The 25,203-nt window shown below is 53.2% G+C and overlaps 2 protein-coding genes and 1 non-coding gene across 8 annotated transcripts in view; 2 read left to right on the forward strand and 1 right to left on the reverse strand.

The window, feature by feature from the left end:
* Window positions 1-25,203, forward strand: part of NRG2 (neuregulin 2) — a 166,348-nt gene that overhangs the window by 120,928 nt on the left and 20,217 nt on the right. For 5 of the 6 annotated variants that reach the window (XM_072956895.1, XM_072956896.1, XM_072956897.1 and 2 more), the window contains exons 2-4: window positions 6,652-6,823; window positions 13,106-13,224; window positions 21,346-21,466. In XM_072956895.1, coding sequence (XP_072812996.1) covers window positions 6,652-6,823; window positions 13,106-13,224; window positions 21,346-21,466 — 412 coding nt within the window. The remainder of the gene's footprint in view (window positions 1-6,651; window positions 6,824-13,105; window positions 13,225-21,345; window positions 21,467-25,203) is intronic. The other variant, XM_072956899.1, reaches the window with a different exon arrangement.
* LOC116277926 (U2 spliceosomal RNA) lies at window positions 3,112-3,294 on the forward strand. Its single transcript, XR_004187354.1, has one exon. It is a non-coding gene; the product is annotated as a U2 spliceosomal RNA (small nuclear RNA).
* Window positions 23,396-25,203, reverse strand: part of PSD2 (pleckstrin and Sec7 domain containing 2) — an 86,081-nt gene continuing 84,273 nt past the window's right edge. Inside the window, exon 17 of the mRNA XM_072956891.1 lies at window positions 23,396-23,917. Coding sequence (XP_072812992.1) covers window positions 23,405-23,917 — 513 coding nt within the window. The 3' untranslated portion in view covers window positions 23,396-23,404. The remainder of the gene's footprint in view (window positions 23,918-25,203) is intronic.

Consider the following 25,203-nt stretch of genomic DNA (forward strand, 5'->3'; position numbering starts at 1 on the left):
GTAATTAACCTCCAATAGGTCACAGTCACTTTGTGGGTGGGAGAAGGGTGGGGAGGGGGCCAGCTCGCAGCCTGTCAGCAGCAGGACAGTGCGAGACTTTGATGCCAGGCAGGCTGGCCGCATTGTCTCCAGGTGTTGCCCTGCAAAGGGGACTGCTCAGCCTTAGTCATGAGGTGAGGATCATTAACCCTTTTAAGAGTCCACTGCCCCTGCCCCCTGGTTGCTGGGAGGGAGGCTGGGCCAGGGCCTCCTGGCTGGGCTGCCTGGCCGTGTCCCGGGCGTCTGTCTTGCTCTCAGATCTCTGCGGGCTCCGCACCCACCGCCCACTGCTGAGAGGAATGAGGTCAGGCTGCTGGCAGCAGCGGTACCTCCTGGCCTCGGGGCTGGGATGTGGGAAAGGAGCAGCCCTGGTTGTTCTGACTGTTGTTATCTTCAGAGAGGTGCTTTCTGGGGATTCCTTGTCACACAGATGCAGGCCAGATGCCCTGGCTTGGCATCAGGTGACGAGGAAGCAGAAGCCCCCAGATACCCACGGTCCGACCTGTGGCAGCTGAAGTGTGTCTTAAGGTTTTATGGGACCCTCCGTCAAAGGAAATCTTTTTGTAGAGACCCAGGTCGTCCGTGAGAGACCTTCCTCTTACTACAAAGTTGCCAGAGGGGATGTCCCCACACCCCCGCTCCAGAACGTCCTAGTCCTGCCGCTTAGTTGGGCCCCGTTCCAGGAAGAAGGAAATGGGGCGAAATAACCTCTCAAGGAGGATGGGAGGTCAGGAGACACGGCTTGGCCTGAGGAGGAGACGTTATGGGAGGTGAAGGGACCAACACCCAAGGGCCACTGAGGCCGTCAGCTTGCCGCCTGACCCTCCATGTGTGGAGAAGGAGCAGCCCCAGGGGAAGCGGGGTATCAGTGACAGGTGTGGAGGCAAGGTGTTGGAATTTCCATCCCCTTCTTTTGAGCACACATCTTCCTCTTGCTTCTCCCTGAAGCCTCTCATCTGTCCGCTCTTCTCTGTGCTGGGCCTTTGAGAGTCCCCTCTCTGTGCCATGACAGACACACGGACCCTCAGGGCTGTGACTCCTCCCTTTGGCAGCAAAGCTGAATTTACAGAGAAGTTTTTGGCAGTATCGTTAATATTAGCAGAACATTGGAGACAACCTAACAAATTCATCTGAGCAACGGAATATTATGCAGCCTCTAAAATTATTTAGATCTAAAGTTCTAGACTTGGGGAAATGTCTTTACAACGTATTGACCAGAAAAAAAGTAGGATATAAGCTGTTTTAAAGAGAAAAGTCTTGCAGGAGATATTTCAAAATGTTGACAGTGGTTCTCTCTCTGGTGGTAATTGAACGGGTTAAACGTGCTTTTCTTTTTCCTTACTTGTGTTGTATAATTTTTCTACAACAGAAATGTATTTCTTATGTAACAAAACAATAACAGAGAACAACAAGCTAGACTCCGCAGTGTGTGGGAGTGATTACTCCGTATGTGGCTAGATCCATCACTGTCTGGGACAAAGCCCAGAACCTGGCACAGAGTAGGCACTCAGTAATCACATGTTGACTGACTAAGGGGCTGAGAGACTGTGGCTGGTCCTGGATCCGGGGGGAGAAGCAATGGGGCTCAGGATAAGAATGAGCTTAATATGCAGAAAGTAAGATCAAATCCTTTCTCAACTTACAAACTTCTGATGCTTTCCCATCACATCTACAAAAATCCAAGGCCGTCTGGGGCAGGTTGTCCACACTTCTCGCCACAGAAAGCCTGATGAGGCTCCAGGCCCAGCAGTGAGGGTGCAGAGGTCCTCTGGGCAGTGTTCCTGGTGCCACCCAGTGGGCATTCTGAGCTGCCACCCCTCCCTCCTAGGGACTTGCCTGAAGCATAAAATGCAACCTGCTCTTGGGGTCCTCTTCCTTTTCCAAACACCTATCTTTGGCTTTCAAAGAGCCGTGAACTAAGATATCTGGGAGGGAGGAGGACCAGATGCTGCTGGAACAGGAGACAGTTTTCGGCATCTCAGATGATGACTGTGAGGAACCGTTAAGAGATAGAAAAGAATACTCTTGGTAAAGAACAGGGCATGATTCAAATGTACGCTAACTTCTATTTTGTCATTCTTTAGACCAGGGCTGTCTCATAGGAATCTAGTGTGATCTGCATACCTAATTTCAATTTTTCTAGTAGGCACAGAAACAGTGGGAAAAGAAAAGGCAAAACAGACCCAGACTTCTCGTCCTGGCTCACATAGCCTCACGTCAGCCACCTGGGCCTACTTCCCCTCATGCCACCCCTGCTTTCCAGAATCTTCCAGCCACCTGGGCATCTTTCATCCCTTGAACTCACTGAACTCATTCTCACCTCAAGGCCTTTATCCCAGGGCTTATTACTGCCTCATGTTTCCTGAGATTTTTTGCTATTATCTACCCTCCTCACTAATGCAGGCTGTCTAGGAGCAGGAAGCTTATCTGTCTCGTTCACTGCTCTACACCCAGGCCCCAGAGCAGTGCCCGGCATGTAGTAGGATGAACGAATGGATGAATGGGGAACAAGTGAGCAGGCTGTCAAGAAGTGGCTGTTGGGTCTCACAGGGTTCCCACTAGATGGGGTGGCTCCTTGTGATGGGAAACAGTCCTGGGTTTTCCATTGGTGGCAGGGACTGACTTTGACGCCCCTAGTTCCTCAGGCCCTCTGAATTGGGTCGTGCCTGCTGTTTCTGGGTCTCTATGTGACCATCACCACCACCGCTGGGCAGTGGCCATGGGCCTAGTGCATAGTACTACACCAGGACACATGTCAGGAGGTAGTAGAGTGACCACCATCTCCTCCCACCAGGCTCATCGGGAGGGAGGGGGAGTCAGGGGGGCTCCTTTGTCTCAGAACCTCAAGGAAAGTCAGTGCTCTCCAAACAGGGGAAGGAATCACCTGAGAACCTGAAAAGAGCTCTTTGTGTCCCAGCTCACAAGAAGGGGGAGGAGCCTAGTTGGAGGTCACCAGATGATCAAGAGGGTAGATCACTGGGTGTCAACCGAACCTTGGAGCAAAATAGCCAGCTATGAAGATGCGTTCAGTATGCAGCTAGTCCTGAGCTGTACACTTAGGATGTGTGCATTATCACTTCTTGGCCTTTTGGTTAAGATCAAGTGTAGGATATGTGCACTTGCCTGGGATGTTACATATTTATCATATATTTTTAAAACCCACACACCTGGACCTCCTTCTCACAGGCCCTGCTTCAGAATGTCTAGGATAGTACACCAGAAATTGACATATTGTAACTGACTATACTTCAATTTAAAAAGAGAGAGAGAGAGAATGTCTAGGACATGTCCCAGGCACCTACATACTTTTTAAAGCTCCCCCTATGGTTCTTATTAGCATCTAGGGCTAAGAACTATTGATGAAGAGTGACTGGGGGCCCCAGAGCAAGCAGATGGAAGAGGGTGTGGTGTACGTAAGAGCAAAGGATGCTGAGGCAGGACTTCAATTACACTTAGAATAATGAATGAAGTTCCTGAAAGGCCCACAGATTGATAGGTTGATATGCATCCAATCTCCAGGTGACAAAAACAAACAAAAATTATAAACCAAATATGAAGACTATAAGAAAGAGATAACTGGAGAAAAAAATTGTAGCAAAAAGTGAGTAGCCTTAATACTTATAAAGAACTCTTACAGATCAGAAAGAAGATGAGCACCCAGTAGAAAAACAGACCACAGACAAGAATAGGCAATTCAAAAAGAATAGAAATAACAATGAGCCAACACACTTATGAAAAGCAGTCAGCCTCACCAGGAATCAAATAAATGCAAATTAAAGCAACAAAGAGGCGTTATCTTTTGCCTAGCTAATTGACGGAGATTAAATACTTGATAATACCTCGTGTTGGTGAGGCTGTGGAAAAAACAGGCCCTGTCATTCACTGGTGGGAGTGCAAATTGGTGCAACCTTTCCAGAATACAATTTGGCAACGTGTAAAGCTGAGGAAGATTGCATACCCTTCTGACGCAGCAATTCCACTTTTAGGAAGATTGCCTTAGGAAATAATTGCGGATAATAACAGTAACAGCTAACCTTTATTAAATGCTCTGTGTATGCCAGGCTCTCCATGCATTATCTCATATAATCCCTACAGCCATCATCCCATGAGGCAGAAGCTGTTTATATCACCAGTGTTTTACAGGCAGGAAACTGAGGCACAAAAGGATTAAGACAATGGCCTGAGGACACAGAGCTAACAAGTGGCAAAGCCTGGATTTGAACCCAGGCAGTCTGAGTCAGGAGCCTCACTGCCTGCACAGTATACACGATGTGAACAAAGGATGTTGTGCACAGGCTATAAATGAAGATGAAGCTGCAAGGACGTTCCTCTGGTCTTGTTTGTAATGGGGGTGTGGTGAGGAAGGTGAGAACATATGCTGAATACCCCATGATAGGAATTGGTTACATAAATTATGATATACCTGTATGGGAATATTACACGACCCTGAAATGATGCTATAGAAAAATGTGTGTGAATATTAGAGCTTTTTGTCTATGCATTAATGATCTCTAAAAGGATATAAAAGGAACTGATAAAATTGGTTGCCTCCTGGAAAGGCCATGGTCAGAAATTAGAGGGGGACTTGTTTTTTCAGCCATATACTCTTCACTTCTTGAATTCTGATCATGTGAATATACTATTAAAATATTCATACATCTATAAATATATATGCACATAAGTTATGTTATAGAACTTATTCCATGTATTTCCTTGAAATGCTACTAAGGGTTCCCAGAAAAAGCTCTAAGACCCTTACTTGGAGAAGCATACTGAAGTCAAAGATACTTCTTTAACTGTTTACCCACGTATTTCCCAAAATGATTTGCTCTTGGAACTCTTTTACAAGTGATATCTATTATCTCTCTGGATATGCATGTCCTAAGAAGTTGGTTTGGGAAATGTTATTAATATTTAGTGCCAAGGTGAAAGGCTTACAGTGTTTCATTAAATGAAAGAAAACATGTTACTGGCACTGATCCCATTTTGCTTAAAAATAGATGTTAGGTGTGTGTGTGCTGTCTCTGAGCACTGGGATAATGTGTGCCTTTGTTTCCTCCTTTTTATCCATCTGTATTTTTAAATTTTCTAAAATGAACAAAAATCACTTCACAAGCACTGTTTTTTGTCTGTGTAATGTATTTTTTAAGGCTTTGGGAGCCCTTTCTCTCCATACCGCCTTTGTCCTGGCACCCCACTGTCATTTACTCCCTACTAACAGCCCCAGCCCAGGGTCAGGTCCACTGAGGGGGCCCTATCTTTGGCCAGGCCCTCAGACCTGTCTTCATCCAGAGCTAGCTCAGGCTGTTGCTCTGAGCTGCTAAGGGAAGGACCAATGGCCAAAATGGAGCCAGTCAGTCCCCAGACAACACTCCAGGTGTCAGCAGACCCTTCCTTCAGCTAGGTTCTCCCATCCTTAAAGAGACACTGAGGCTGCAGAAGCAGACATCAGCCTGACACGCTGCAAATCCAGATACCTGGGCTTCAATCCCAGCTGTTTGTCTGCCTGGCTGCCTGACTGTGTGACCTTGGCCAAGTTTCTTAAGCTCTCTGAGTCTCATCTTCACACTTTATGTCAACAGTGACACCTGTCTTATAGAGCTCAGGGGACCAAATGACAGCATCCTGTAAAGGGCTGTCCTGATGGAAATTATCACACACCCCAGCAGAGAGCATGGGCTTGCCATCACCTTCCAAGAGCAGAGTACATTTTCCTTTTTTTTTTTTTTTAAGTTGTTAGGGGATGGGGAGAAAGGAGGTGAAACATGCGAGACCAGGGCATGTGGAAATAGAATGGAGGTCAAGAAAAAACGGGCAAAGCCTCTTAGCTCAGCATTTGCACCCCTATGGCCCTGACTGGGCCTGTGCCCAGCAGTGTAGCCCCACACCCTGTCCCCCACACAGCCACTCCACTACGCCCATTCAAGTCGGCCCACCTCCCCAGACCACATGCAATTCTCCTAAACCACAGCGCTGACTCTGCTTGGCTTACCACCCTCCCTGCTTCTAGCCCCATCCTTTAGCTCTTAGCTAAGTTAGCTCTTCCCCCAGCCTGGGTTGAGGTCACTCCTCAGGGCTTCAGCACTCCCAAGCCTCCATGAACCATGCTGTGATGTCACTGCCAGGTTACAGCTCGCTCCTCTGCCAGACTGAATTTCCTGAGGACACGAGGTGTGTCTGTCATTTTGGCCCAGCTATGTCCCCTGGGGTCTGGGACAGGACTTAGGTCTCCTTGATTTCAGTCCTCATTATCTAAGTTTGAATTCCAGCTTCATCACCTTGGGGAAGTGACTTCACCATTCTGAGCCTCCGTTTTCCCCATCTGTAAATGGGTTTAATCATTGCAATGAACTCATAGGGTTATTTTCATCAGCTAATGTATAGAAAATTCTGAGTACCATTCCAGGTGTGAGGGGAAACTCTCCATAGGCAGCACGCACAATGACATCATCCCAGACATTGACTTGAACTGGTAAACGACACCAGGAGGGGTGGCTCCCAGGACCCTCTCCTTCCTCCAGCCCCCCAGGAAGTGGCCTTTCCTCCGCTGCTCATGCTTGGCACTGCCCCCCCACCACCACCACGCTCACCTCCTGCCTTGTACCCCTACAGCCACCCGGCCCAAGCTGAAGAAGATGAAGAGCCAGACGGGACAGGTGGGTGAGAAGCAATCACTGAAGTGTGAGGCAGCAGCCGGTAACCCCCAGCCCTCCTACCGCTGGTTCAAGGATGGCAAGGAGCTCAACCGCAGCCGCGACATTCGCATCAAGTACGGCAACGGCAGGTGAGCAGCTTCCCTTCCTCCCTCCTGCCGCCCAGCCGCCCTCCCTCCTTCCTGAGAAGAGGAGACCTGAGCTGGAAAGAGCTCAGGGCCGGACCCCCAGATCCACCCATGGAACCAGCTCTGGTCCCCCTGGTTTTTTTTTTTTTTTTTGCCATGCCCAATTTCTCCTTGCAGCTCTGGGCCCCTGTGCTGAGGTCCTGCAGTCAGTGGCTGCTGAATTAATGTCCCTGGATGGGTAAAGGCAATTTGAGTCTCAAAGTCAGCTTTAACTGTGGAAGTCCCCTTTTGTCCCTAAAACTTCTCAAAGGATCTGCCACAGTGCCTGAAACTCACCACTGGGCAGTCTTGGGTGAAGGACTCTGACTCTAGAATGTGTCTGGGAGGTCACGTGTGATGATGGGCTGGTTCCTCAGCTCCACAGGCTGTCACTGGGCAGAGAGCCAGGTAAGGGGAAAGGCACATGGCTTGCACTGGTGTCAGGACTCCGTATGCCAGACAGGACCCCTGTGACATGGGAATGGTCTTTAATCTAGGATCACTGGGCTGTGAAGATGGCCTCTCTTCCATCTTGGATTGGATGGGCAGAGAGGGCTGTAGGCACCAGAGGAGACAAGAGTCCAAGGGCAGCCCCTCACCTCTATCCTGTCCTTCAGCTCCTGAAGGGAAGGCAGGCCAAGCGAGAAGAGAGGCGCCCACCTGCTGGCTGAACACAAGTTCTGTCTGACCTCTGCTCTGCAGGCCCTGAAAGCCCGGTGGACTTCCCTCTCTGGCTGAGGCACACCTCAGCCTTTCCTGCCCCTCCAGAGGAGCCGTCATTTCCTCCTCACTCCCCCAAATGAAAATGAAAATGATTTTAGACACAACCTGCCCCACAACAGAAAGTGATGGAAAGAAGGTCAGGGCTCAGGCTGCTCCTGGTTTGTCCTGTGGCCCCAGATGTACAGCCTGCCCCTGGGCCTTATTCTCTGGAATGTGTGAGAGACGGAGTGGGGGTCAGGGGTCGGATCTGGGAGATGCTTTCAGTTTTCTGACTCTCCTTCCAAGAGCCGGGGGCTAAGGTAGGACTAGTCACCCTGGCAAGTAGTCCAGGCAGAAAACGAGGTAATTGAAGAAGGATTGGGTTCAGATCAAAGGCTGAAAGAAGAGTTTCCTAAGGGAAATTGCAAGGAGGGGGCCCGGGGTGTCCTCAGTCTACAGAGCTAGCAAGAAATTCGGGTTGCCCATCAAGATCACCTTCTGAGTCCCCCTCACCCCTTCCCGCTGCCCTGCCAAACCCGGCTCCAAGCGGAAGAGAAGAGTAGACCGGCTTCTGGAGCTGTTAGGGCCCCGTCTCCCTCCTGTCCCCTCTTCCTGGTAGATGGCCTCTCCCCCCATTTCACTGAGATGAAGTCAAGGCAGAGCGTTCTGCTTGCCCTCCCCATTACTCTCGGGAAGTCCCCGATGTGGCCCATCCTCATCCCCTTTCACGACCCCATGCCATACTCCCACTCACTCAAACACACCTGCCCTCACAGCCCTTGTGCCACCACCAAACTCCTCTCTTGGGTGACTTCAGCCTCTCTCCCGACCAACAAACTGCTAACAACAAACTGCTTCTCTTCTAAAAGCTTTCCCTCTGCATTGCCGTCTCTTGTTCCTCCTCTGGCTGCTGCCCCATCCCACTCCTTCCCTCCACCACTGCGGCGCGTGAGTTTCACGCCCACTGACTCCACACTGTCTGGCCCTCCACTTCTCTTTGCTCGGCTAGAATCTGCCCTGTAAACGCACCCCCAGCATTTTGTAGCTGCAGCTCTTGATAGACCCAGCCACCTCAGAGCTTCCTGGGCGCCAGGCCTCTTAGCAGCCATTGGCATGTGGGTACCACCTGCTCCCTTGGCCCTGTAGTCCTCCTCTGCATCTAATTACCCTCTCAGGCATCGTGGATATTGCAACTTTCCTGTGTTTGGCGCTTCGCTCTTCTGCTCGCTCCCTTTTCCACCTGTGGGTGACTTCACCCTCTCATACCTGATGACCCCAAGCCCCCATCTCTAGTTTGATGGCTTTTATTCTTTCCTGAGTTCCAGACCTATGCTGCCAGCTAAACTCTTAGATACCACCCCTGAGATATCCTACAAACATCTCTAATCCAGAATGCCCTAGTCTGGCCTCTCACCTCTGCCCTGCTGTGCTCCCCTCTCAGCTGTGGCAGAACCAGACCGACCGCTGCCCAGCACCTGCCCCTGTGCCACCTCCTCCAGTTAGATACCATGTCTTTGGAAACAGGCACCCTTCTCCCTGCCCTGCCCACTTCTGTCCTCCCAGCCTCCAGCCTCTTTTCCTCCACTGTCCCACACTTAGCCACTCCCCACCTTTTCTCAGTCCCAGGTCCCTTTGTGAATTCATTTCTGTATGTCACATATACAGGCTGAGTGTCAATTATGTGCCAGACACTCCACCAGAGGCTAGAGATGCACCAGTGACTGGAGCAGACAGGGCGCCTCCAGTGAAGAGTCTGGTAAAGGCCTTCCTTGACCCTTCTTCATAAAACATGTGCCTCATACATGTGGTTTTGCTTGTGATTTGAGAGGTCGGCAGAGTCACTGACCCCTGTGACTCTGACAGGGGATGATCTTTCCAACAGGGTCCATATCTGATCCTTCGTTCACTTAGCTGCCAGATCCTGAGAGCCTGCTGAACGCCAGGAACAGCCTAGGCCTTGGGGCCCTTCCACTGCTCCTCTTCCTGGCCTCTGACCCACTCCCTGTCCCTGTCTGTTTCCTAACACCTGGATGCTCCTGATCTCTGGTCTTACCTCACCTGGATGGGGGCCCAGGCTGTTCCCTGTGCTGGCAGCTCCCCCCTTCTTGTCCCTTATAAAATTCTCCAAGGCCCAGCTTGAATGTCACATCCTCTGGGTCACCCTCCTGAGCCCTCCAACAAGCTCTTGTCTCCTCTCATGGGGCCTTAGACACAGCTTCATAGCATGGTTGGGGGGCTGTCTGTCCCAGCACGAGAGAGCCTCCAGGTTCACCCCTATGAACACCCCCTCGCCTGTGTGGCTTGGTAGAGGAGGTCTCCTTTCGGTGTGAATTGATGAGGATTTTGCAGGACTCGCTCTCCTCTGCTGGGTGCAGGGGGACACTGGGACTGGACAGGATGTCCTTTGGGTTGAGGTGGACTTGCAACAAGTTACTGTCCTGATCAAGCCTCAGCATCATTGGACAGATGGGTAACCCAGTCCTGAAACGGGGCCTGGACATGTCATCCTGGGTCTTCTCCTGGGTGCTGGGGACCCCTAAGAGCCTGCCTTGTGCCCCCAGCCCCCTTCCTGTCAGGAATCTGTCCCATTTGCTGCATTTCCAACACTTCCTTGTTCCACCCATTGTGCCCCGGGCTTCCTGCAGTGAGTTGTTGGGTTGGAGGTGTGGGTCATGATGGAGACTTTCTGATTTCCTCTTTGTGACCCAGAGACAGCTGCCACCTCTACACACACACTTCACCTGGCACGGGGGCAGGGGTCTCCTTTCTGACAAAATCCCCTTCCTTCAGCCCACACTGCAGCTCACAACTCTCTCCCTCCCAGCGCTCCATTCGGCCAGGCCACACTCTGTCTTGACATCACTTTTGGTCTGCGGAGACCCCCTTCTCAGTGGGTGCTGCCTGTCTCCGGGGCTGTCACACTGAGGTGTCTCACCCAAGCCTTCCTGTGCCAGGACAAAACCGACTCCCCCAGCCCTGGACATGGGGCCCTCCCCTGCAGAACCACCGGTTCTCTTATTTATGAGGGGCAGGCTGGAACAGGCCCCTCGGGCAGGCAGCAGGAGGTAGGCACTGAGGAAAACTTGCGGACGGGTGGAGGAGGCAGCCGCCCAGATCCCATCTCTGCCAGCAGAAGACTGGCTGAGGAAGGAGGGGAGGGGCATCCATTGTGGGGGCAGGACCGGGTCAGCCCGGCGAGGGGATACCAGGCCTGCCAGGAGAGCATGAGAGAGTCCCGAGTCCTTGGAGCTTCCGACCAGAGCTAGGAGCAAGGAGAAGAGAATGTAATGGTCTCCGTGCCTTCAGGGAGTGGTCTCCTCACCCTTCAGCTCTGACCCTAAAACCTCTTGTGCAGGCTGGGGCCAACTCCCTGGAACCAGGGCGATTATCACACACCTGGTCACCTCAGATGCCTGCAACCAGCAAACCCACGGGGGTCAGGCTTTCTGTCCCCTTGCCTCTTTCTAGTTCCTCAAAGGGGAGGGGCTCTCCCTGAGCCCCGGGCCTCCTTTCCAAGCTCTCACACCCCTCCCATGTGGGAAGAACTTCCTTCCAGTTTTAGCTTTTATCCCTCCAGGTACTTTGAACCTGGCTCCACCTCATCCTGCTGCGTGTGATGTCGTATAAGGGAAGCTGCTTTGAATTCGGCTATGGCTGACAAGGAGGTTCTGGCTCTGTGTCCCCTATACATTGACACCTGTGACCCTCAGGTGCTCCCCCCAACTCTGCTCATCTAGTGTCAAGGAAGAGCTGGTGGCCAAGAAGCCAGAGAAGCCAAGTCCTGGGGCAGCTGGGATTTGTGGCATCTAATTAGGCTGGAGCCAGGAAGGAGAGGCTGTCTTGGCCAGAGGGGCCTCCAGGGTTCTGTTTTCTAATGAAGAGAACAAACTTGAATTGACAGAAGAGAATTAGAGGCAGACACCAGGCCAAGGAGACAGAGACTGACTTGGGCTGGGAGGGGTGGAGGGGAGTTAGGCAGCTGTCACTGTAACATCGGAGAGGACATCATCACAGCAAAAGGGCCTCTTTGACAAGACAACCTCGTGGAGGCTGGTTTGGGGGGTCTTAGAGTCAGGAGGTCTGGGGAGAGGCCCAGCCCAGAGGCTGAGGTGGCACCCAGGAGACAGGTCCTCAAAGCACAGTCCGGGGATGGATATGAGTCATTCTGCCATCTCTGCTACCCCGGCCCAGCCTCTCTGCTCACTGCCCTCCTTCCCCCATCAGCTTCATGGCCGTTTCTCCAGCCCTGAGTTCAGGGTAGTGACATATCTGCTACCCTACCTCCTGTTCCAGTACCCCTTCAACCCACTACATACTAGGGATCTTATTTAACTAAAGAGAAGGAGATTATATCATGTCAAGAAATTTTTCTGCTGCTTCTGGTTTCCCACTCTGGGCTTTATCCAGAGCTCAGACTGGCTACAAAGAGCACTGGGGCTGAGGGAGGGGTGGGAGGTGTGAACAGGTCTTGCAGAGCCCAGGACACCCTGGGGCCCAGAAGGAAGGAGAGGTTTGGCAGAGCCTTCAGAAAGAAGAGGGGAACCAGGGCCAGATGCTCTGGAGTCACACACTGCCCTAGAGTCCCTTCCCAGGCCTGGCCCCACAACTCTCGGCATGCAGGGACTGGGTGCGAAGCCCTCCACAGAGGGGGCTGGACTCAGCGTCAGGCTCAGGGAGACGGTCCATGTGCTGCTTGGGACCCACATCCTCACCAACGCCAGCTCCTCCATCCATCTCTGCCTTTGCCTTGCCAGTTGCCCTTGGACAAGTCCGGAAGCCCCTCTGGGGCTCAGTTTTCCCATCTGTCCTGCCCTGTCCTCCCCTCCAGATTAGCCGTGAGGGTCAAGGACGCCTTGAGGTTAGGATCTTTTTGTTCCCTGAGGTATCCAAGCTCCCTGCACACAGAAGGCACTCGGTAAACACTTGTTGAATGAATGAATGAAGCAAAAGCCCTTGGAGAGGCCACAGAGTGCCTCTTAGTGGCAGGGCTGGACATAAAGGCAGGGGAGAGCCACAGGTTTGGACTAGGAGACTGGACAATTGCCATGGGAACCTGAGAATGGGTCCTGTGTATCAAGAGTGATGGGGCTGCTGCTTCTAAGGGGAGGCTGAGGGAGCTGGTGAGCCAGAGGCTGCTCTGTTGGAAACGGGTGGCGGGAGACATGCCGGGACTGGGAGAAGGGCACTGAAAGAGGAGGGAGGTGGCCATGTGACTTCCTAAGGGACTCCAGTTTCCTCCCTTAGAAACATGGTTACAACGAGGTCCAGCCCTGGAAAAGTGGATGTGAGGATTCAGTCTTAGTACAAATGTCACCACTAGTCCCAGCCTGTGTTGTGAGTGCCCAGGTCTCCCTCCAGCTCTGGGGACTCCACATTCCACCTGGACCCCAGAAGTGGCTGGTCTGAGGGAATTGACTTCCTGGCCACCATGCAGACATTGTGGCTCTGCAAGGAGAGGTGGCCGCTGGGTGACCACTGGGGAGCCACAGCCGGCCTGAGCCCTGACTCACACCTCTCCCCTCTCTTATCCCCTCCTTTAACCAGAAAGAACTCACGACTACAGTTCAACAAGGTGAAGGTGGAGGACGCTGGGGAGTACGTCTGCGAGGCCGAGAACATCCTGGGGAAGGACACCGTCAGGGGCCGGCTCTTCGTCAACAGCGGTAGGTGGTCCCCCAACCAAGGGAGGGGTCCTAGAGGGGTTCGGTGGGGCGGCCCACGCATGACCCACCCGCACTTGACTCCCCTCCCTCCTGCCGCTGCCCTATCAAGCCCTGAGATCTGGGCCGATTCAGAGAAATGCAGTCCAAGCATAAATGTTTAGCTTTGTTATCTGGACCTGGAAGAGCCGCCAGCTCTCATTTTAAATACCCTGAAAACTAAATATTTTGAAATCAAGAGGTGGGGGTGGGGGAAGGATATTTTTAGAAGGCAATTATGGGAGGCTGGGCTGCCAGAAGCTGGGCTCCGGGAGAGGCAGGCCCAGGGTGTGTGCGAGCCGCCTGCCTGCTGATTTGCTGGGCGCCTGAGCGCAGGCAGCCATCTCCGCAGGGCCATGGGTGGCAGGCTTGGGTGCAGCCTCTGTTCAGGGATGGTGGGCCCCTCTCCCAACAGGTCACCCCCTCCCTGGGAGACATGTGAGGTCAGGACCCCACGGCACCCTTATAGCCCAGGTGCTCAGAACCCCAAAGCTCTCTCCTCCTCCTGACACCCAGCCTGAGCGTACCACTTGGCTACGCTGGTTGTTTGGATTCACTTCCAGGACTGTCTCTGTCACAGTCTAATCCTGCATCTGCCTTCATCCCTGTGCTTCCACCAGACAACCGACCAGTTCCCCTGCACCCAGCACTGTCTATTGAGAACCTGGAACCTTCCCTACCCTCAGACCCTCAGAGGAAAACCAGGCCTCAGACCTTGTCTGTTCTGTATTGTGAAGGATCCCCCGTTCCCCCAGCCTCTTGGGCTCCTCCGTCTAATAGGGCTGAGTCTTCAGGTCATGGTCAGTCTTCTTTCTGGATCTTTCTTTCACACCTGTCCTTTTGATTCCAACCCTATTTCAGGGGCATCCCTGACCAGATTTCATCCCTGCTCACCTGAACCAGAACAACAGCCTCTTAAGATGCTTTCATCCTCTGGTGCCTGAGCCATGGAGCCACAGAGCTAGGACTTTGTCCCACAGCCCAGCTCTTCCCAGTCTGACCCAAACGGTCTTTTCAACCCTAACTGCAGTTGGCCCCCTCATCCCATTTTCACTCTTCCTCCCGAGCCAGCTCTCCCAGGCAGCTGTCCTCCTGACCGCCCCAACCCACTGCAGCGTCACTCCCAGCACAGGCCCCTCCCCCGGGCCACTTCTCGGTCCACTGCGGTCTTGTGTAGCTCTTGAACTCAATCAGATCCTTCTTTAATTCTCACCCTGTTGCTGAACTCCCTCTGTGGGTGTGACCTCCCGGTGGATTGTGAGCCCAGGAGTTGGGGAAGCAGGGAGAATGCCTTCTCCCCAAGAATTGCAGTAATAACTACCATTCCCTGAGTGCATGCTCTGTGCCAGGCTCCACATTTCCTCCAGAGACCTGACTCGACCCCGTGCTGTATTTTGTGAATTATGAGACTGAAGCTGAGAGAAGCTGAATATCCTGCCCAGAGTCAAACAGATAGATTATTTTAAAGACAGAGCTACGCAATGTTTAAGTATTTGGCAAACACTGAGCCCCTAAGCTCCGTGGGGCTCTGTCTAGCCTGTTTACCACTGCGGCCTCAGGGCCCACCACAGTGCTGGGCTCTAGTCGGCACCCAGTAAATAGTACAGAAAAGAACAGAGAACCTGGTCCAAGGCCTTTACTGACTCCACGTACCCCAGCGTGGGCGTGGCTGCAGGAGGGCTACCTGGACCCTCCTGCTCCTCCCAGCCCATCCCAAGCTGGGAAAACGGACACACTGGGGGCCTCCCTCCAGCCAGAGTGGGCAGACATTCTCAGATCCACTTGGGATTTGAGGCTCCCTGTTTTATTTTTCAAGACTTTCTTGGTTAGAATAGAAAAGAACCAACTTGAAACTACTGTAAGGAATTTATCAGTTTATAAAACTGAGAAGTCCAGAGATAGAACTGGCCTTAGACATGACAGGAACTTAGAGCAGGGGTCAGGACGCTCCCTCCCATGGCATGCTGGCCTCTTACTCTCCTCCTGTGAAATGGTCTTCTCCCACATTTGGGGAAGGGGTTGTGAAGAGGAGGCCACGGCCTCAGATACCTCCAGGTTTACATCATCCCAGCCTGCCACCCAGGGAGAGGAGATAGCTTTGTCTCTGTCTTCGTTTATAGAGTCACAAGGATGGATTCCTGTCCAGTGCCCCACTGGCCATGTGCTCAGGGGGCCGCGGGGCTGTCCTTGCCAGGTGTGTGAGTGTGCACAGAGTGGGTGCTGACAGGTAGAGGACTGTGAGTGATGGCTACACAGGGGCACTTCCCTAGAAGGGTGCTGAGAGCAGAGGAAGAGGGAAGGTTTCCACACCATGCAGGAAACCACAGTAGCGTCCTCTCTTCCGCCCAGGGCTTGGGGCAGAGGCAGGGCACTGTTGAGACCCTTCTGATAAGCTGCAGCCTCACCCCACATGTGGTCTCCTGTCAGCCCTCAGCAGCCCATGTCCTGCTCAGTTAGGGATCAGGCAGTGGCGTTCGGGCTGGGCCCTGAGGGCTCTGTGCCTCTCAGCCCTCCAGCCCGGCAGGAGAGCAGCATGCAGAGCTGTGGTCTCAGCTTTGCCGTGCACCCCTAGGCAAGTTCCTCCATCTCCCTGTCTTCACTGTTCCCACCTGAAGCTGCGCTAGATGATCTCTAAGCCCCTTTTCCCTAAAATCCTGAGATCTACACTTTGATGTTCAAGCTGACATCCTGTGCACCTCATGGCTGCCGCCGCCACTACCACACACACTCACATCGCACCACTTCAGTTGCCTGTTCAGTCCGTTGCAGGCAAGTGCCTACCCTTGAAGTGGGGAGGTGAACAGGGCCACTACAGGGGGCCAGGAGGCCTCACCGGGGACATTCTCCCAAGCAGAGATGCTCAGGCTCCTTGTTTACCCGTGGAACCCAGACGACCTGCAGCAACCCCACCCTGGGGGGGTGGAGGGCGGGTAGCGGGCAACTGGGCCTGCCCCCCTCTGACTCATCCCAGGGTGGGTTGGCTTGGCCCCAGGGAAGCCAGGGCAACAGGGGTGGGGCAGCCAGAAGAAGGCACAGGAGGGCTGAGAGGGAGCAGCAACTGCTCAAGGGGCATCACTGCAGCCTTGAAAGGTGAGCAGAGGTTCTCCACGCGCAGGGGGGAAAAGCAGTTGCAGGAGCTGGCAGCAGGGAGACCGTGTGCACAGCATCAGCTCCCTCCTGGCCCATTCTCTCCTCAGGGCGATAAACTCACTCACACCAACACTCTAATGGCTGATAGGGACCTCCTGGGTTTACCCTTCCCAGGTGGGTTTATTTTGGTTTTTGTTTTTTTAACAATTTGAGGTATAATTTACATACCATAAAATTCACCCTTTTTACAGTATACAACTCAGTGGGTTGGGTATATTCACAGTTACATAATCACTGTCACTAATTCCAAAACATTTTCATCATTTCAGAAAGAAACTCCGTGCCCATGAGCAGTCACTCCCCATTTCTTCTGATCAGAGCAGACCCTTCTTACAGTCTCAGCTCTGCCAGCTCACAAGAGACAGCTTTCCTGAGTTGGCTGGGAGGAGGAGTCAGCAAGTTTGTGGTGCTTTGAACAAAACAATCAGTTTGATTCAACCCACTTCTGAGTTAGACAAACCAGCTGTCTCATCCCCAGGTGAAAAAACTGGGGAATGCTGCAGGGTGGCTATACCAGTCCCAGGATGTGGGGTGGGGCCTGGCTTCACCCCAGAGGATAGGTAGGTTTGACCTGGGATGTCACAAGACCAGGGAAGCCCTGGAGAGGCTTCTGGGCCTGTCCCTTACACCTTTGGGCCTAAAAAGGCTGTTTAATCACATACATACACACATGTACTCTCATTCAAGCCTTTAGAAAGGCCTCACGCAGCAAGACCCTGTTGTGAGCTGAGGAGTCAGTCTCGGCTCCCAGCAGAGTCCCTCAGCTGACTTGAAGCTAGAAGTACCAGAATTGAACTCAAAGCATCTGCCTGTTCTGACGCACTGACGAAGGTCAGGCAACTTAGCAACATCTCAGGGAGAGGGGACATCCCAGGCAGGTAGGAGGAAAGCCTTAATGGATGAAGGGACACTTGATCTGGGCCTTGAAAGATGAGGAGAGCTTTCCCCATATGCACGGGAGAAAAGCCCTTGCAGGAGCTGGAAGCACAGCCTCAGCTCCCCTCTCCTGGCCCATGCTCTCCTCTGGCCCCTATAAACTCTTTTATACAAGACACTAAAGGCTGACAGAGGCTTCCTGGGTTTCCCCTTCATAGGTGTTTTCTTTAAATCAATTCTTTAAATGCCCCTCCCCAGCCCCTGGCAACCAGAATCTACTTTCTGCTTCTATGGACTTACTTACTCTGGATATTTACATTTAAGTAGAATCATACAATATGTGGCCCTTCATGACTGGTTTCTTCCACTTAGTGTCTGAGGTTCACTCACATTGTAGCATGTAGCCGCACTTATGCCTTTTCATGGCCAAGTGATATTCCATTGCATGGCTCTACCACATTTTGTTTAAACGTTCTTCAGTTTAGGTTGTTGCATCATTCTAGTTGTTTCCACATTTGGTCGTTATGAATAATGCTGCTATAACATTCATGTACAAGTCTGCATGGACATATGTTTTCAGTTCTCTTGGGTAGATACCATATGACCCAGCAATTCAACTCCTAGGTAACTGTTTAATTTTGAGGAACTATCAGCTATGTTTCCAAATAGCTGCGCCACTTTACGCTCCCACCAGCAAAGTACGAGAGTTGCAGTTTTTCTGCATCTTCACCACTTTTCATTATCCACCTCTTTTATTATAGCCATCAGAGTGGGTAGAGGTGGTGTCTCACTGTGGTTTTGGTTTCCATTTCCTTAATGACCTCCCAGGAATATTTGCATTTAATAAGAGACAGTGCTTTTATCTACAGAAAAGATAGCAGGTTAAGGAGACCAGACTAGTAGTAGTAGAAGGCACCTTTCTCTAAAGAATCAGATGTTCATTTGCCCGTTACAAATGTCTAAAAGTATTTGTTAAGCACTTATTACATGTCAAACGCTAAGCTAGACACTGCGGTTCATTCACTGGTGAACACGACTGATGTGGCCGCTGCCTGGATGGAGCTTACATTCTAGTGGAGGAGCTAAGCCTTAGACAGCTAATAATTGCAAAACCAGTCCTTTGATTATGATAGAATAAGTACAAGTTATGAAGCTAAGGCAAGGAGTAAGGGGGGAGCCTGAGCAGCCTCTCTGAGACACTGATATTTTGAAAATCCTGGACAAGAAGGTACCCTGGCTTCTTAGAGGGGATGGACTAAGCCAGTGTAGTCGGAATACACTGCAAGAGAGGCACAGGACACAGAGGAGAGGTGGAGAGGCCCAGATGAGACTTGGGGACGGGGTGGGAGGCGTTCTTCTGAGCACACATGGAAGCCATTGGAGGGTTTTGATCATTGAAATGACTGATCAATTTACATATTTTAAAGACCGCTTCAGCAGCTGCAAAGCTAACAGGTTAGAGATGAAGGCAAGTGGGAGGGCAGAAAGACCCGTGAGGAGGTAGTTGCGGTCACCCAAGAAAGAGACCCTGGAGGCCTGGGCTGGGGAGGTGGTAGCGAGACAGGGGCAGAGACTTGTGAGGAGGGAGACGGGCAGCCCTCTGTGACAGACAGACAGCTGGCAGAACAAAGGAAGACCAGAAATCAAAGATGTACTCTAGGCCTTTGGTTTGTGCTGTTCAGTCGCTGAGATGAGCAAGCTTGGAGGAGAAAGTGGGAGGTGAGATGACTGGGAGCCGAGTTTGGGGGGCACCAGGCGCCATCCCTGGGGTGGTGTCAAAGGGGCAGCCAGATTCTCCCACTTGGGGTCCATCTGTCATTGTCACTTCTGCAAACACGGGAGAACACAGTGAAGAAATAGAGGCTGACAAGGGAGCCCCTTAGGAGCCCCTGTGAGCTGGAGCTGTGTGTCTGCACACCTTCAGTGTGGAAATCTTCCAGGCGGGAGCCTTTACCACCAGCAGAGTTGCACCTTGGTGACTTGGGAGGGCCCTGCCATCACAGAGGTGGCCTCAATGTACTTCTTTCTGAGGTGGAAAGGCCTGTGGTAATTTCCCCCACACCTCTGGTGCTGGCTCCCCTCCTTGCCTTCCCTTTTTTGCCTTTCTGGGGTCTCAGCCTAGTCCCCATGATGGCACGGTCCTGGCAGCCCCAGGCCACAGATCCCAGCCAAGATCTTGTCTTCCTTCAGGAGCCATCGTCTGCCTCCCAAAGCCTTGGTGAGCACAAACGTGCTGTATGCAGCTGGGGTCCTGCCCCGCTCCTCACTGTTGCCCACTGCTCACTCTGCGCAGCAGTGGGCAGGCTCTGCCACCCTCGCCTGCAGAGGGCATCAAACGAGACTGAGGTTTCTCTGGTTTGGCCAAGGCCCATGAGAGGACCCAGGCCTGTGGTCCACACCGTGTTTGCATTCATCTGCCTGTCAAGCCTTGGTGTTGACGTGTACTCCCACGAGGGACCAGGTACCTAGTGAGGATGCTCAACTGGGCATCAGGAGCCCTGAGACCTTGACACAACACACACTGGACTCTGGACAGGCACTTCCCTGCTCACTTTCCTCACTCCTCCTTGGCAATGTAACCCAAGGGCAGGACAACCTCTAAGGTCCTCTAGCAATGAGATTTTACAACTCACAGGCGTGGTCACCTCAGCTGTTTCTCTTCTCTGTCCCTTTTTTAGTTTCCCTGGGTCTCACTGACCCAGAAGCATGTGGGTCCCAGCTGGGTGTTGGGTTGAGCAGAGGTGGGAGACGTCAAGAGGGGTGGGGCTCAAGGATGCCAGACCAGCGGCAGGCATGATGTGGAGGGGAAGGTGGGAGCTGGCCCTGCCCGATGGGTTTTATCAGCAAGCTCCCCAGACATATACAGAGGCAGAGCTGTGTATACACTCCCAGTCCCCACGCTCCATCTGTCTCCCCACACGTCTAAACACTGAGGGCGCCAAGTGCCTGCCCTCCTCTCCTGACTGCGGGGGATGATGGAGACTCAATACCCCGAGGAGACAGGATCAGCCAAGGTAGGATGAGCAGTCAAGAGGCCACTGCTGGGTGGGTGTGAGAGGCCCTCAGAACCTCAGGGGCTAAGGAGGCAGCAGGAACCCGTTTCTAGCTGCCCAATATAGATACGCAGGCCAAGGGGGCTAGCTAACAGATGAAAACTGACATCCATGCGGTAAGAATTTTCACTTGAAACCAGCTTTCTAGATACCATCCCATTGGGGAGCAGAGCTTTCGCTATTTTTGCTTATGAAATGGATCTCCTCTATCAGATGTGCAGTCTGGGTTAGTGGCCTTTAAAGCCCAGTCCTGCTGTCACCTCATTTCCACATCCCAGCTGTCCCGCAGCCCATCTCCTCCCCAGCAACCTGAAGCCTTGGGTTTACAGCAGCTGACTTGGGGGGGGAGGTGGGGACTGCCTGGCAAGGGTGGACATGGAGGCCCCGGATGCTTCTGGAGTCAGGCATAGTGTACTCTGGACCATTTCTGAGACACTTTGTCCCGCTGGGACAAAGAGGAAAGAGATGGAATCTACAATTCTTCGCACATCTCCATAGATCTTAAGAAAAGGACAATGTCCAATGTCGTTTCCCTCAAAGCTCAGCTCCCTCCATCTATACACTGGTCCACGAGAGCCTGACAGTGCAGGAGGACGTAAATGTCTCCCTTTGCAGCTTGTGCCCCACATAGGACATGGCATCTCACCCAAATGCAGTGGAGCCCCAAGAAAGGCAGGCAGACAGAAAGCAGCGGAGGTGGGCCCTTATCCCAGAAGATGGAGCAGTTTCTGCTAGCCTCTCACCCTCTCCAAAAAAAGAAAATCTTCCCGGCCTGTGGAGGTTTGCCTGGAGGGAGGGTATGAGGTGGTGCTGGGCAGACGGTCAGAGCTCACGGTGGCCTCCCCTCGGCCTCGTTGCTGACTGGGAGGGACCACCAGACCTTCCCTCCCCCAGCCATTCCTGTAGCCTCTGATCGTCCAGCTTTGAGGTGGGCCATGAAGGAGTGATTCCTGGGGTTTAGAGGGAGACTCAGTGGGTCACTGGCACGTGTCTCTTTTACCTCCAGTGAGCACCACCCTGTCATCCTGGTCGGGGCACGCCCGGAAGTGCAACGAGACAGCCAAGTCCTACTGTGTCAATGGAGGCGTCTGCTACTACATCGAGGGCATCAACCAGCTCTCCTGCAAGTAAGTGACCAGTGGGGGCGGGCATGGGGGCGAGAGTAGGGGGAGAGGCTGGGCAGAAGTGGAGGGCTCTAGGAAAAGTGGGCTTCAAGCCAGTGATAAGGGGTCTCCAAGGGGTGTAGACAGGGAGGTGTGCCCCAATTCCTAGCCCTTTCCTGGAATACAGGGCGATGTAAGCTGTAAGGGCTCAGGGTTTCCTCAGTCCCAGTTTCCCAGGCCCCCGCTCACCCCACCTCCCAGTGCTCACCCTTTACCAGCACCTTTTAGAGATGGGGAGACCAGTCTGTGCCCCAGGCACTGGGTTCGCACTCTCTCCTGTCTCTTTCTCCCTCCTCTCCCATCTCTCAGCAACTCTCCCAACTTCGTTCTGATGAACACTGCCCGGGTGCATCTTCCCCAGCAGTGAGGCAGGGTCAGCTAGAGCACGGGTCCCAGAGCCCCTGACAGCTGAGGTCTCTGCCCCCGTGCTCACCTCGGGACCTGGCTGCTCTCCCTGCCCAGCAGGACCCCAGTGTCCAGAGATGCCCTGGCTGCTGCCTGTGCCACTTCAGTCCTGAGTCCCTCTATGTGGGGTGAAGGGTCACCAGCAAGGACACCTCTCCAGGTGTGGCCGAGTGGGGGAAGTCAGGGTTGGGGAGAAGCATGTCATGAGTTGGGATTCCCCGGCCTCCCCAAGGGCCAGAGCCTGCTCTCCAGTCAGGCAGGAGCACAGAACCCCCTGCCCCCCTTCGCAGACAGGGCACGTAGGAGCAGAGTCACCAGGGAGGCTTGTTCAGGCCCAGTCAGATCTTCTGGAAGCGGGGTCCCCCAGCGCCCCCTTGACAGATTCTCTGGCGGGTGAGCAAGGAGCGGGCTGGGGAGCTTGGTGAGGGCGGCACAGGTTCTGGCCGGATCCTGAGGAGGGAGGGGAGGGAGGGAGGGAGCCTAGTCAACAACTTTGGTTTTCAAAGCAGCCTAAGCCTAGGGCACTGGTAAGGTGCCAAAGCTGCCCCATTCCATTGCATCTGGGCAAAGGCCAGCAGAGGATGGATGGCGATTCAGAGAGGCGTTTGCCCTCCCCGTACACAAGGTCAGATCAGCACTCCTCGGCTCTCCTGCCTCTGGGCTCCAGCTACAGAGCTGCACCCACCTCCTGCCTACAGCCTTGCCTCCAGACCCCTCCACCTCACAATGTGATAATGATGAGCCAGGCGTTCTTCACACGCTCCCCTCAGTGCTGGGCGAGCTGAGCCTGACTACCAGGCACATCTGTGCCTCTTGCCCCACAGGCCTCCTTCCCTGGCATTCACCTTGGCCCCACCCTCACCTGCTGCCATCCGCCCCCACCAAATCTCAAGGGACAAGTCCCCAAAGCAACAGCACGTCCCCCAGGGAAGTTCTCAGCCCAGACTCAGCCCCTCATCCTGCCTCTAGGAAGCTGCTACCTTAGTGCCACAGACCCCAGGGAACATTATAGCCTTGAAAATGCTCTTGAGTATTTATCTATAGAAACTCGTAAGAGTTCTGGAATACTTCACAGAGATGGCCTAGTCCTGGCACCCCCATCCTCCTTCGTCTTTGTCCCCCACAACACACACACGCCAGGCCTCTCCTCTTCCCTAGCCCCTTGGATCCCAGAACCTTGAAGAGATCCAGCACTGTCCCTGAAATCAGCCCTGGCTCCAGGCAGGGAAGGTTGCAGCCACCCAGGGACAGTGCCGGGGCTGAGAAGGGCCATGGGACCCAGAGCTTCAGTGCTAGAGTTTAGTGTGGGAAAGTGAGTAATGAGCAGTAACGGGTTCTCCGAGGGCCCTGCCAGCAAGGCTGTACCCCAACAACCGTCTGGGTTTGCCCAGCTAAATCTGAGAGGAGCAGAGTGCAGAAGCCTGAGCCATTGTGAAGATGCTGTCCTGTTTCCCCTCCCCACCAGGACAACTGGGGTTCACCGCTTAGAACTTGAACCTAGTACCCAGAACCACCACCTCCCCATCTCCACACACCCTGGGCTCCTAGGACCAACTTTCCTGACTCCCTGAGCCGCCGGGAGAGAGGGGCATCCCTGGTGGGGATTGTGATCAGGAGGGCAGGTCCCCAGAGCTGTGCTGGAGAAGGACAGGGGGGAGGGGGGCAGGGCAGAACCCAGAGGCCATTCTGGGGGTGGGTGAGCCGGGAGGGAAGGGGGGCAGGCCTCTTGGGGTTCCTGATGACACCCTGAATGGAATGGATGGAATAAAAAGGAAAAGAGTTTAGGAACCGGAACTCACGTCTTACCATTTGTGCTGTTTGTTTACTTTTTATTTTGATTTTTTTGCATTTCCGCTTAGCTTGGATAATGAAACTAGACTGGTCAGTTTCATTCCAGTTTCTACAAAAATCAGTTTTCCTTCCTGGTTTTCTGACACTTGTTGTTGTGTATTGGTTCAGAGCCCTGCAGGGAGTGTTGGAAAGCAGGCACACTCCGTCCCTCCTGTTTTTCTGGAATTCAGAGCCAAAAGAAATAGTGTCACTGATACTCAGTTTTGTTTTAAAAAAGAAAACTTAGGGGGATTTGAAAATGGGGGTCCAAATCAAGGTGACTGTCTCCTGTCTGGGCCAGACAGGGGCCTCTGCACTTCCTCTTGCTGCTTTCTCCTCTTCTCTCCGTGTTTTTATAGAGCACGGTTGGTGCGTGACTCTTGGGGACTGGTTCAGGGGATGATGACAGAACAAGACTCTTTCCAGTCCTGTGCACATACCAGTGGCATGCCTCCCTTTCCCATCAGCTCATCACCCCATCCCTTCTGCTCCCCCGACCCCGTGTTCAGATGATTCCCCCATCCCATACCCATCTGCCTGCTCATCCTCTCCACACCTCCACCCCTGCCCCTCCTGAGGCCAGGGACATTTCACTCCCTCCCGGCCCGGGGCACACCCTCATCCTTCATCCTCCCCCTCCCCTGGGTGAGGGCAGCACACATGGCATTATCCCCAGGCTACCAAAAGGAGAAACTGAGGCCCGGGATTGGGGGTGAGAAAACGGGGAGGCAGAGTCCCAACCTCTGTCACCCTAGATGCAGCCCGTGGGCTCTCCTCTCTGCCCCTCTCTCACCCCTGGCTCTTCTCCAGCCCTGAGCACAGACCTTCCCGTACTCAGAGACAACAGCTTGGGGGGGAGAGCTAGGAAGCCTGGTACCTTCCACTCCTCCTAATCTGTGCCATATCTTTGCAACTCAGAGGGTCAAATCCCTGTTCCCACTACCAGCCAGCCGCCCATGCCAAGTTCAGCCCCTGCTCCTGGTTGATAGGCTAATGTAGTTTGTACCCAACCCATTCCCAGGTCCTGAGAGCAGAGAGGCTGTAGGCCTAACCCCCTCAAGCCTTCTCTAGGGAAGCCCCAGCCTCCTGGACATGGCTTATCCTCAACAAGCAGGGCTAAGGAGAAAACAGGGGTGTCCAAAAGCCCCCTGAAAGGAGCCAGTGCCAGAAAAAAATCAGCACAGGTTTTACTCCTCCCCAGCCCCAGGCAGCGCCCACCCCCCACTGCCTTTTCTTTTTGTTCAGCCAGCAGGGAACACGCTTTCCCAGGGCAGGAAGGTGAGGCATGTTAGAGTGTTGTAGACCGTGTCCCTGGTGCCACCCGGAGTTGTGTGACTCTGTGGGCATGAAAGCTAGGATACAGCTGGGATAGTATAGGCTGGGTTGTGGGACCAGGAACGCAGGGATATGCTTAATTATTATCTGTCTCCAAGAGCCATGGGACGGCATCCTGACTATCAGCAGGG

The sequence above is a fragment of the Vicugna pacos genome, chromosome 3 (assembly GCF_048564905.1).
Source record: "Vicugna pacos chromosome 3, VicPac4, whole genome shotgun sequence".
Lineage (NCBI taxonomy): Eukaryota > Metazoa > Chordata > Mammalia > Artiodactyla > Camelidae > Vicugna > Vicugna pacos.